Here is a 14,001-nt window from a genome sequence, read left to right as displayed (position 1 = left end):
CGACACAAAGATCAACCATATAACAACTTTTGATGAACTTTGCGTTTCAATACAATACAATTTTAGCGCTTCTATGAGTTTGTCTTATTTATTGAGCCATGATAGCTTAGTGGTAAAGACATCCGTCTCCTATTCCAGAGATCGGAGTTTCAATTTTTTTTTTTTTTGATTAAAAGAATATTAGCCATGTTAATTGACTAATATTCCCCTTTCCTCTCCAACTAAGCGTCAAGCTTGTGCTAGGAGTAGGTACGGCAATAGTGCAACGGACGGGGTTTGAACCGTCGACCTTTCGGTTTTCAGTCCACTCCTCTACCCGTTGAGCTATTGAGGCTTTCTATTAATTAATTAAATATTACTTACTTGCTTTAGCGGTGAAAGAAAATATCGTGATGAACTTGCATCCTTGAGAGTTCTCCATAACGTTCTCAAAGGTGTGTGACGTTTGCCGACCCGAATTAGGCCAGCGTGGCAGACTATGGCCTACAATTTTTCTCATTCTGTGAGGAGACCCGTACTCGATGTTGGCCCGCAATGGGTCAAAGTCAAATAATTTATTCAAAGGAGGTAATTAATTATGTTAGGGTTGATCATGATGATGATAACGCGAAGGAAGTCGCGGGCAACTGCTAGTGCTTACATAAAAGGACTTTGTAACAATGGATCTCGGCACCCAGGTGTTTTAAACCCTCCATTCCAGTGATGTAATTTCGGCGTTACAGAAACTTTCTTTCGACACAAAGATCAGGCATGTACTCGTACCAACTTTTGATGAACTTTGCGTTTCAATACAATACAATTTAGGGCTTCTATGAGTTTTTCTCATATAAGGCTTGGAAAACAAAACACGGAGAGAATCCAAAGAAAACCAGTCAAGTGCGAGTCGAACTCGTAAACGTAGGGTTCCGTACCATTGTCCCATACTATTATTTTATTAATCTGAGCTACCTGTACTCAAAGTCTAATAAATAATTCAAAGCACTCCAGTCTATCGCAAATTTCAAAATATAACACGGTGTCAGAAGTGGGATCCACAAGTAAGACACTCCTACAGAGTAAAAATAAGCAAAGAGACTGTATTCACGAACAAAGATAGTATAATTTATGTAGTATTCGTTTCGCTGGAGCAATAACTTAAAGCGCCGTGAAGCGTCTGCAGGGAGGATCGTCAAATGCTGCCTACTTGCTGTTGACGTGTGTCTGCATGTGAGTGGAAGAACGAGAGAGTAACCCTTCTGGGGGAGAAGCTATATGCAATGTTCCCTTCTGCGAAAGTACCGGACCACAGGGTCGAGACATTTTCTTTTATTTTCAAATAGAAAAAAGGATAACAAAGTCTAGAGGAGAAACCATGTTAAGAGCATGTTTTATAGCCAACTAAACAACTTCCTTTGATCAGTAAATTTTGCAATAAACGCTGTGAAGTGAAGTGTTAAAATATTAATCATTTTCTGTGTTGGAACTTGCATCACAGTGTGATGAATTTTATTTTTGGAATGTTGGACTGCATTTTCTACCTTGTTTGAATTGTAGAACTTTTTGTATCAACTGAAGTTTAGATTAAAATAAAGCTCTTGTTTGTTACCAAAATATCTGATACGACCCAGTTTAATCTCGGGTAAATATATTTAAACTGGTACAGGCACACTGTATATGAAACTGTAAATGAATAAAATGATTTTAGTACATTTTGAGACGCTGACAAGCCAGCTCATAGCGAGCTTTATTGTATGCAGTGATTATTATTTATTACATGAGAACTCGTCTACTCTTACACGTGTAGCTTGGTAGTTGAAACCCTCCCGAGGGTTGAAGGCAATATGCGGGGAATAAAAGCGGTACATTTGTTTTGGAAATTATTTGGTAAAGCTACATGACGGGTGAATTAAATTTCACTTAGGAGGCTACGTTAGGTAAAACGTGTAGAATTTAATTTTATGCAGGATGCCGCTCTATATACATGCTACGTTTAATTTAATTTAATTTAATTTAAAATAACTTTATTGTTAATAGATTTACAGAGAGTAAGAATACAGGATACACTTAAAAAACAAAGGGCGACCTGACCTTATCACTAAAGTGATCTCTTCCAGGCAACCCATACTTAAGAACTTATAGAACTGTAAGACGGGGAGTCGCAATGTAGCTATAAATATAATATATATATATATATATATATAAATATAATTAATTAATTAATTGTATATATTTATATATATTAATTAATAAATTTTATGCAATTTGGGATAAAGAATAGGCTTATATAAAAGACCAGGAATAAACGTTGGAATATTTTTTGAGACATTTTGAGTTGACCGCGTGGTATTAGGTTTTTAAAATCCCAAGAAAACCCTCTCCATTTTCGGTCCATTCGTTTAACTGATTTTGACGAAGTTTGTCACATCTTTACATACCGGGGATAAGATAAGTTATTTCTAATTCCGGAAGAGTAACCGTTAAAACAAGTGATATTTAATTGTTTAAAACGCACAAAACTCCGAAAAGTTAGGGGTGCCCGGGATTTAACCCCCTACCTCCCGAATAAGAGGCGGACGTGTTAATACTAAGCTATTACGGCTCTTAATATATGGAATACTAGTTGATGCCTGCGACTTCACCCGCATGGACTTAGGTTTTTAAAAATCTCGTAGGAACTCTTTGATTTTCTGGGATAAAAAATAGCCTAGGGTATAAGCTCACTGCATTCTGAATTTCAGCCGAATCCGTTCAGTGGTTTTTGCGCGAAAAAGTGACAAACATACAAACTGTCGCCTTTATAATATCAGTGTGATACTAAATAGTAATAGCAATGTTCTCAAAGGTGTGTGAAGTTTACCAATCCGCACATGGCCAGCGTGGTAAACTATGGCCAAAACCCTTTTCACTCTGAGAGGAGACCCGTGCTCTGTAGTGAGCCGGCAATGGGTTGATCATGATCATGATGATGATGAAATAGTAATACTAGGTAGGATCTTATAATTCAAAACCTTTGAAAGCCTGAAACTATTATCCAATTAGCTCACAGTAGCGACCTCGCAAAGCCGTCCAACAATTGGGGGCCATTCATTATGCTCCGGCCACCATTCACAGCGCAAACAATACACTGACAGTACATGAACTCGTACCTACACAGATGGAATATAGCTACTTGGTAGCAGAACTACAAGATTGTCAAGAAGTCGAAATAGGGTCTTGGACGGTAGTAATAAAATGACGTGATTTTTTATAGCGGTAGTTTATGGGGCTAGAATTCATTTTTAAAGAGAATAATTTAAAAAGTCATGGTTTTTATTTATTTTTTAACATGAACGTCACGCTCTGTACGGAAGGTGAATAATGCCGTCACAATCCGTAAACGACATTTTTTTTCAATTTTGTAACATAATAATAAGTGCGAGTCAGGCTCGCGCGCCGAGGGTTCCGTATTATAGTCGTATTTTTTTCGACATTTTGCACGATAATTCAAAAACTTAATACTACTTTCATTATGCCCCGGACACCATTCACGGCGCAAACAATACACTGACAGTACACGTACTCGTACCTACACAGATGGAATATAGCTACTTGGTAGCAGAACTACAAGATTGTCAAGAAGTCGAAATAGGGTCTTGGACGGTAGTAATAAAATGACGTGAGTTTTTTGTATAGCGGTAGTTTATGGGGCTAGAATAATTTTTTGAAGAGAATAATCTAAAAAATCATGATTTTCATTCATTTTTAAAATAATTATTGTTTCCGTTTTTTCTTGCACTAGGTATATGTGATGGATTAATGGAACGTAAAATATACATTTTCTTTGACGACCTCCCTGGCGCAGTGGTGAGCGCTGTGGTCTTAATAGTGGGAGGTCCCGGGTTCGATTCCTGGCAGGGGTTTGGAATTTTATAATTTCTAAATTTCTGGTCTGGTCTGGTGGGAGGCTTCGGCCGTGGCTAGTTACCACCCTACCGGCAAAGCCGTGCCGCCAAGCGATTTAGCGTTCCGGTACGATGCCGTGTAGGAACCAAAGGGGTATGGGTATAATAAAAACTGCCATACCCCTCCCAGGTTAGCCCGCTATCATCTTAGACTGCATCATCACTTACCACCAGGTGAGATTGCAGTCAAGGGCTAACTTGGATCTGAATAAATTAAAAAAAAGAGTCCTTAGACATCACGTTAACGCAGAACAGTTTTTAAAAACCTGTCATATACCCTATTCATGACTGAGCCAGAAATGAGTTACTTACAGTGCTACAAGGCTGTCTTGACACTTAAATGGCATTGACAGGGGGGCGCTGTTGGAGAACAAAGTCTTAGAATATTCAAACAAGAACAAAAGAGGACACTTGACGGCAACGTTAGTTCCGATTTTCGCCACGCGCCAAGATAGCCTTGTCGCACTGTATATTGTTCCGTCTCCAGTCTATTATCCTTGATTGGAGAATCCTTAGCGAAGACAGTAAACAATCGGCCAGAGCCAATCCATTATCCCTCAGAGCAAGTCCCAAACAAAAGATGGAATTTGGCCAGTTGATACGAGAATTACGGTCGTCATCAAGTCAATGTAGGTTGATTGTCATCAAGTAATTATGGCTATTGTCCGAGGTTGATGTCTTATCTTAGCGGATCAAGATGAGGTCGGCTGATTGCGATTGTGTTTGATTTCTCGTAACATTGAATACCTACTTAGATTATACCTATAAGCTATCTTGCCTTTGGTAGAGAACATGTCAAGTGTTAAATAGTTCTAATTCCACACAGAACACTTTGCAGTTATACATTTTCCTTTGGTGTAGCCTATCGCAATGAAAATCGGAGAGCAAAATAATTTCGATGTTCATAACGGAGCAACAGATCGACGTAATATTTTGCATGGATGTAGACCTGGAGAGTGACGTAGGCTACTTTTTAGGGTTCCGTACCTCAAAAGGAAAAACTGTCTGTCAAGAAACCTACAGGGTACTTCCCTACAGCTGACATTTGGGGAAAAATCTGAAAACCGTGAATTTAGGGTTAGATCACACAAAACAAATTTAATTGTGGTCATGAACTAATAATTAGTATTTTCAACTTTCGAAGTGAGTGACTATATCAAGTGGGGTATCATAATATGAAAGGTCTTCACCTGACCATTCTAAAACAGATTTTTATTTATTTTTATGCATCATAGTTTTTGAATTATCGTGAAAAATGTCGAAAAAATACGACCGTAGTACGGAACCCTCATTGCACGAGCCTGACTCGCACTTGGCCGGTTTTTATCCCGGTAAATCAAAGAATTCCCGCGGGATTTAAAAAAACTAAATCCACGCGGACGAAGTCGCGGGCATCAGCTAGTCACTAATAATTACACGAAAAAGATTTTCAGAGGCTGCCACTAGGAGTTTTTCTTCTTAGTTAAATGTCTAGTAAACCATAGTAGGTTATGCTTCCACTTGCAAAGATTTTTTAACGCCTACCCTTATTATAACAGACGAATTTGTGTTATCAAAAGCCCTATCACAGTGCTATCAAGAGTAAAGTAATGTCACTTACCGCTCTCAGACACGGATGAGGGCGACCGCTCGGCCGTGGACACGCCGGAGGAGGATTCTAGAGAGGAGAGGGAGTCCGCCCTCGTCGCGTGCGCGTGAGGCATCGAACTCTCGGAGAGGGACCGCGAGTCTCGACTCGCCCTCAGCTGCGCCAGCCGCCGTCGGAGGTACCGCTGTTCCCGCGCTAGCTGCTCTTTGTGACTCGAATGCCTCTTTTCCCGTTCCTCCAGGCTCTGGAACAACGTGATAGATGGATAAGAAAACAAAAAAAACAAGAGTATATAAGAGGAATATCAAATGATTGATAAAAAAAATAAAAATCTTTTTTATTCGAATAAACTTTTACAAGTACTTTCGAATAGTCGGATGCATCTACCACTGGTTCGGAATACCTTTCCTACCGAGAAGAACCAGCAAGAAACTCGGCGGTTGCTCTTTTCAAATATGATACTCAAAGTTGAGGGAACGATGACGGAAGAAAGTAAAAAAAATCATTGTGATCGAAACAATTCACACCTAAATAGATGTAAGTATGTAAACAAGCTGCTTGACATTGGCGAAGTACATTGTGCTGTGTGGCACTATAAAAAGCCACCAAACAAGAAAAGAAGAAGAAATATTCAAATAAACATCGAATCGAACACCTTTCGAAATCTTTCTTGTTTGACGAAAGTGCAAAAATCTATTCTTCTCAAATACCTACTATTAGAATGAAAACCACTTTTATATACTTTAGAAGGCTTTTATTCATTGTTCACAGAGTAATTCTTAGTTATAAGAGCACGAAAGCAAACACTTCTTTCTACGCGCCATTTTCGAGTGACGTTTCCCATAGATTCGCTACTCCGCAGAGCACACCACAGATAATACAATCACCTAGTTTTTATCCGTCTAACACTACTCTATGACGATATAGTCGCGAGTAAAAACATGTACCATAATATTATAAATCTTTATGTCGGAACTATGTAATAAGTAGTAATCATATTCGACTACCTTTCTGACGTAGCTTTGGTAATATTTCGTACAAATTTTCGTACTTGAAAGCTTCCTTTCCTTTAACGTAATAGAATTCTTTTAAGAAAATGAACTTATATACATTTTTACGTTTATTTAATACATAAACAAAACATGAAAGAGATCGGCCGAGACAGCGGGAGGCAGATTATAAATTGTAATACAGTACTAGGGCTTGAGCTCCAGAACTCCGGTTTTGCTATAACTCCGGAGTTTCGAAAGGTTGCAGGTTCATTTGTAAAAGCGGAGTACAAAAGTCCTATATAAATTGAGATTTAAAAAAAACCGGAGTTGTCGTGAACATAACCGGAGTTTCCATTTTCAAATCTTAATGAAAAAGTCGAGTTTTTTCATCGGTATGCAGTATACAGTACAGAGTGTTCATAAATTGTACATATGAATTAGAATAAAAGTTATACAACTCAATCGACGGAAAACTTAATTAACCCAATATAAAAGTAAAATCTCACTAATTAATTTTACCAGATCGTTAAAGAAAGTTTTCCTTTCGTTTTTCTAACTGATTTGTTTTATTTCATGCTTAACAGACTTGAACATTTATTTAAGCGCAAAAAATATTAAAAACAAACGAAATACAGTACGAGGCAGAAAATAATCTACATCGACTTTTAGAAAGAGAATTAGGTTAGAAAGAGATTTAGGTTTCGTAGAGCATTGTCTCTTTCGTTGAGACCGACAAAACGTCACATAGGCATGAGTGACAGAGAAAACTCTCTAGAAAGCCGAAATCTCATTCTAAAGGTCGATGTACAATATATCTTGCCGGCTACTGTATTTAATCATTAAATTTTTTCAATGAAGCTTTGAAACTCCGGAACTCCGGACTTATAACGCTGAATATCGAAACCCATCTCTGGAGCTGAAAAATAGCGATTTTCAAGCCCTATACAGTAGCTATTTTGGCATACCTTTTATATTAACGTCTATGTTTATATCGCTCGGTAAGTGTACTTAAAAATATATTGGAGGCATATTTTCTTTTCGGAGGAACGATGATATTTTGCTGGCATTAATAATATGAAATGAAAATGAAATGAAATGAAAATTTATTTATCACAACAATGTCGGTTTACAGTTTAGTGTCGGGAACCCTGAAGTAAGTTTGATAAACCTGTGTCTCAGGGTCCCCGCTCCTCCTCCTCAGTCTCAAACATAATAGTTGTGTTAACAAAAACTATAAATACTTAAGTCTAAACAATTAGCATGCAGTGTGTCGTGCGTGTATGTGTATGTGTTTGTGTGTGTGTGTGTGTGTGTGTGTGTGTGTGTGTGTGTGTGTGTTTGAGTGTGTGTGAGTGTGTGTTCTGTGTGTTTCCTTATGTTGTTGATTTGATATAGCTTTAATAATTTATTTAAATTTAAATTTGAAATTTTAGTAGATTTTCCGTATCAATATAGTTTAGATTATTTAGAAAACTAGTTACTGTTTGTTTGCATTTAAAGAGTTGCATGTCGTATATGTTTAAGGTTCTATTTAATTTGTTATATAAGTAGGTTGAAAGATTTTTATATTGTCTGCCAGCAAAGTGGGTCCTATTACTTGAAACAGTGTTGATGACTGCGTGGTTACGTCTTCTACCTTGGAGTGATCTATTATATTCAGTAGTGCGGTGAACCCGAGCTATAGTTTGTAAGATGTATAGTTGTCTAATGGTTAATAATTTGGCTGTTGTATAGAGACTATGTGTTGGGTACCGGAATGGTCTGAAATACATTACTTTTAATAGGGATCTTTGTGCTCTCTCTAGGTGAATGAGTTGGGTCTTACATGCACTACCCCAGGCAGGAATACAGTACATTAAATTTGATTGTCCCAGTGCGATATATATAGTTTTTAATAGTTCAGGTGGTACAACATGGCGTAGTTTTTTAAAGATCCATATAAGATTTCTGGTTCTCTTTATCAGACTGTCTATTTGTTTATACCAGTTTAGATGTTGATCAATTATCACTCCTAAATATTTGTACTCTGTTACTTTTTCAATGTTCGGGCAGTCACATATGACTCCTTGTTGATAATCACATGCATGGCATTTTATAGTGAAATTGTCAGACGGTTGAGCTGGTTTTCTAATCGAAAAGGTCATAAATTTGGTTTTCGATACATTTAGTGTCAACACATTGTTGTTTAGCCAATTTACAACATCGTTTAGACCGTTATCGTTTATTTTTGAAAGAGGATTGTTTTTTCATTATTTTTCTTTTTAGCCTTTTATAGCTGAAATAAACGAAAAACATTTATTTGTAGGTAATATTTCGCAGAATCACTAATACAGTGTTTCTGCTAGAACATCTTATTACATTGATTAACTGATAAGATGTTCTTACCGTGAAATGAAATAAAATTCTTTTATTCATAACTAGCCGATGCCCGCGACTTCGTACGCGTGGAATTAGATTTTTTAAAAATCTCGTGGGAACTCTTTGATTTTCCGGGATAAAAAGTAGCCTATGTCACTCTCCAGGTCTTTATCTATACCCATGCAAAAAATCACGTCAATCCGTTGCACAGTTGCGACGTGATTGAAGGACAAACCAACAAACCAACAAACAAACACTTTCGCATTTATATAAGGGTACGGATTTCAAAATGGCTGAGTGTACCTATCCGTGAAAAGCAAAAGAACTTTTAGATTTAAAACAACTTTGAGTTAGCCATCTTTTATTTGAAAATGCATACCATTTCTATAACCTTGATATAGGTACCGTTTAAAGTAGTAATGTTTCAATATTGTTTTGATATTTTCATATAAGTCTTGTATGAAAAAAATTTTTACAAAAAAAATAAAAACTGACTTCGTTACACAAACACTAAAAATTGAAAAATAATTTAATTTATTACCGAATATATTATGTATACAAGAGTTAATATAGTTCCATAATAATACTTTTTGGTGCCGGTGCCAATTAGCTTTAGCTGGGCGAATCGTCTAGACTTCATATTTTTATGGGACTCCACATTGGCACCGACCCCAAAAAATATTATTATGGAACTATATTAACTCTTGTATACATAATATATTCGGTAATAAATTAAATTATTTTTCAATTTTTAGTGTTTGTGCAACGAAGTCGGTTTTTATTTTTTTTGTAAAAAAATTTATTTCACAATTTTTAGTGGCCCCATGGAATTATGCTATGACTGGTTAAAAATCTACTGTTTACGAAGCTATTACACTGATCGCGAGCAATTTACTCTTATCCGTTGAGGAGTTCCAGTATCTGTCTTCGAAGATGTTCATCAGATCTTCACCAAATTGAAATGGGACCAACTTTGAAGTGTACCCTTTCAAACAAAAAAAGAATTTTCAAAATCGGTCCAGGCGTTTTCGAGTAATCGGGGAACATACATAAAAAAAAAAAAAAAATCCGACGAATTGAGAACCTCCTCCTTTTTTTGAAGTCGGTTAAATAGACATTGTGGTAATAGATATTATGGGAATGGAGATATATTATACCCTGGATTGGCACATAGGCTACTTTTTATCCCGTAAAATCAAAGATTACCTTAAAGCGGTGGTAGTAAGCAAATGCCAACTAATGAGACACCTGGGAAATTACACCCATAATATAATTTTGACGATGCCCGAACAGATTATATCAGAAGAAACTAATACCCTGGGGCCATGGAGTCTTAGTGCTAAAAAAAATTTACGAGACATTTCACCGCGATTAATAGCCTCATCTGGTGACAGAAGGGCTGGCTCATTTTTTGCGCAACGGATCAGCCTGGCTGTCCAGCGCGGAAATACAGCCAGTATTCTTCGCACCATTCCACGCGGTCATGATTTATATAGTAATTAGATAAGTCACATAGATATCTACAAAATATTATTTATCTAGTTATGTTAATAGTCAGTATTGTCAATAAATAGATGTATAATAAATAAATAAATATAGAAACTAAAGGAAGTTTTTATTAGGCACTCCTTCAAACGGTTGTTTTGCGGCTTTGCGATTGATTGTTCTATTGTACCACCATTGATTTAGAAGGAATATAGTGGTACCTGTATGGCCTCAGTAGATGTATGAACCATGTATGTAATAGTAGAGAGAGATTGGTCAATACAGATGCGCCTGTTGTTTGTTATGACTGGGAACCCTCGCTGGATTGAAATTGCAGTTACAATTAGGCTACCTAAAGTGGAATGTTCATAAACATCATAACATACTTGGCGTAGGCAACCGCTAAGAAAGGATTTTTGAAAATTCAAGCCTTGGGTTTGAAATTTGTGTAGTCCACGCGGACGAAGTCGCGAGCATAAGCTAGTTAGATAATAATAATTAATGAATAAATAATTGACCTGAAATTGAGCTCAACTTAAATGAAAACCACCATTAATAAATTCTCGCTTCAGTAATATTAAAGCGGCCCTTACAAACTTTAATGAACATTTCCGGTTTCGATTTGAGCGCAGTCATAAAGGCGGCTTTAATAACCGGATTGATTATGTGCTGGATTCCATTTTCATGTTTAATTACACGTTCGGTTTCAAATACCGTGTTAAGTTATGTAACGGTGCAGTTTTTTTGCTAATATTTTATAGAATAGAATAGAATGTTTTTTTATTCATGTTAACTTTTTACAAGTGCTTATGAATAGTCAGGTAGTTTTAATTTACCACTGGTTCGGTTTACGTCTGCTCACTCATTATGATTTTTATTGGATACTAGCTTATTCCCGCGACTTCTCCCGCGTGGACTACACAAATTTCTAGCCCCTGTTTTAACCCATTAGGTTGAATTTTCAAAAATCCTTTCTTAGCGGATGTTTACGTCATAATAGCTATCTGCATGCCAAATTTCAGCCAGATCCATCAAGCAGTTTGAGCTGTGAGATCAGTCAGTCAGTCAGCTTTTCCTTTAATATATATTTGTATTAAAGTTTGACGGTAACCGTAACGGAACTTTAATTGCATATCATGCAACTGAACCTAAATGAAAAAATGCAGTTAAAAGTTAACTTGAAAGACTAGAGATGATGTACTATGGCTGCATGTCTTGCTATTGCTCCAAAGCCTAACTCAACGGGTGTAGGGTGCTATAAAATTATGGATCTCCCATCACATGTCACGGTGGCTGGTCGCATGGAAAAAATTGTATTTTAACCGCTTCCCGGCGTGTCTGGATCGCTGATCGGACATTCTACTCTGAGAGTATGTAGCTCATTTTGAGGAGGCGTTTGAATAAAAGCTACTAAAATTTTTAAAGTTTATGTGAAAGTGAAATTCCCAATATTTAAAGATTAATTTTGGCTGGCTTGGTTTTGACCTTCTAACCAAACCTCGTTCTAACATATTTGTGTTTCAACTTTTTCATTATTCCTAAGAAAACTGATATTGACCCATCTAGGTCTCATCTTAAAAACAACTCAAAAACTTCCAGCTTTATCACTAAATGACGTCCATGACTTTGTTCGCGTGGATTTAGATTTTTTTAATCCCGTTGAAAGTCTTTAATTTTTCAGAATAAATAAAAGAATCACGTCGATCCGGCACTCGCATCTCACTGACGCATTTATAATATAGTCCAGCGAGGCAATTGCAACTACCGGGAAAATGCAACCAATCTAATTATCTTCATAACTAACATAATATGTAAGGCTAGCGGATGCCCGCGACTACATACGCGTGGATTTAGGTATTAAAAATCCCGTGGGAACTCTTTGATTTTCCGGGATAAAAAGCCTATGTCACTCTCCTGGCCTTAAACTACAAGCAAAAAAATCACGTGAATCCGTTACTCCGTTGCGACGTGATTGAATGACAAACCAATAAAACAAACACACTTTCGCATTTATACTTAATAGGGGTAGTGATAATTAAATTGGTTTCATTTCTCCGGTAGTTGCATTTGCCTCACTGTAGTAAAATGTTTGTTAAAAGTTCCACGGGCTCTCAAGTTACTGGCGCGTCGATGTTTTTCACATTTTTGCATATAGATGCATCAGCGAACATCGAATTTTCATCCGAGCACGATGTTAAATAAAATGCTACTCGGCGTTTATTAAGTTGAGTCCACCCTGTATAACATGGGCGAACATATTTTCATGGTTTTTAAACATTAATTTTTGCACGTTGAGCGATTTTAAACATGTTACTCTGTAAAACATGTTTAGGACACAAAAGCTATAAGCCTGCGGTGGTTTTAGTATATGCAAGTAAAAAGTTGTAAATTAGTTTTCTTTAAAAATCTTGAAACATAATATTAAAGAGAAAGGGTTGACAACCAGCGGTGCTTTTAAGTTACCTGAAAGTTAAAAGTGACAAACTGGGTTCTTTATAAGTTAACCTTTAGACCCAATAGCATTACCCAGCTTACTTTACTTGAGTGAAAAGAGTGTACACAAAACTTAGAATGGTTTGCTCAAAAATAGTATCGCAAAAAGTTAACCGTATAATCGAACCATGAACAAATCCACACTCAAAGTACTGAACCGCTAACGAAGACCAACTAAACCAATATTAGGTACCCTCAAAAAGACTCAATTCCGAACAATCCCAACGCAGATTGAGAAACTTGAAATAACCAATTAAGCCATAACCAATCTTGTCTCAAGAATTCAGATACAATGTTTAAAATTCATCACAAATTTGCATTTTATTGTAACTTAGTTTGCGGAGTTCGCAGTCTAGGTTTTGTTTGATTTAACTTAACTTATTAGCAGACTGACACTACCACAGGATGTTGGATAGAGGCAAGTTTTCGTTACTTGCGAAAATGTCCGCTAAACTATATATTTTTTATTTTATAGACTAGCGCTTGGCTGCAATCAGACCTGGTGGCAAGTGATGATGCAGCCAAAGATTGGCTGGCCAGTTATTTATAATTAACTAGCTGATGCCCGCGACTTCGTGGGTTTAGATTTTCAAAAATCCTATGGGAGCTCTTTGATTTTCCGGGATAAAACTAGCCTTTGTCACTCTCCAGGTCTTAAACTATGCCCATGCAAAAAGTCACGTCAACCCGTTGCTCCGTTCCGACGTGATTAAAGGACAAACCAACAAACAAACACACTTTCGCATTTATAATATGAGTAGTGAATTCCTTGACTGTTAAGCTATCAGATATTGAGGCGCCTTCTATTGATCAAAAATAAAATACTTTATTTTCACGGAAGTAAGATATTTTATATACGACCCACATCCGACAGAGATAACCTGAAAAATAGAACTACTCCGAAAATGGAGATAAAAGATATTGGATGAATAATTTTTTGTACAACCACAGCTTATCCTAGTAAATCGTAATGGGCGAATCAATTCGTTCCCGTTTTATACATCAGTTATCTCCGAAATATTATAAGTAGGGTTGCCATTGTTTTTTATCCAACTGTGGTGAAGCCCAAAATGAGGGTTATGTGTTTGACCTGTATGTATGTAAGTGTGTCCGATCGTAACTACTCGAATGGCGCAACCAACTTTAATACATGATATGTCATTAA

The 14,001-nt window shown here is 36.8% G+C and overlaps 1 protein-coding gene across 3 annotated transcripts in view; it reads right to left on the bottom strand.

The window, feature by feature from the left end:
- LOC117986338 (max dimerization protein 1-like) overlaps positions 1 to 14,001 on the bottom strand; it is a 363,758-nt gene that overhangs the window by 24,509 nt on the left and 325,248 nt on the right. For all 3 annotated transcript variants that reach the window (XM_069501952.1, XM_034973176.2, XM_034973175.2), the window contains exon 5: positions 5,521 to 5,752. In XM_069501952.1, coding sequence (XP_069358053.1) covers positions 5,521 to 5,752 — 232 coding nt within the window. The remainder of the gene's footprint in view (positions 1 to 5,520; positions 5,753 to 14,001) is intronic.

Source organism: Maniola hyperantus, chromosome 11 (assembly GCF_902806685.2).
Source record: "Maniola hyperantus chromosome 11, iAphHyp1.2, whole genome shotgun sequence".
Classification (NCBI taxonomy): Eukaryota; Metazoa; Arthropoda; class Insecta; order Lepidoptera; family Nymphalidae; genus Maniola; species Maniola hyperantus.
This window is presented reverse-complemented; position numbering and strand designations above follow the sequence as displayed.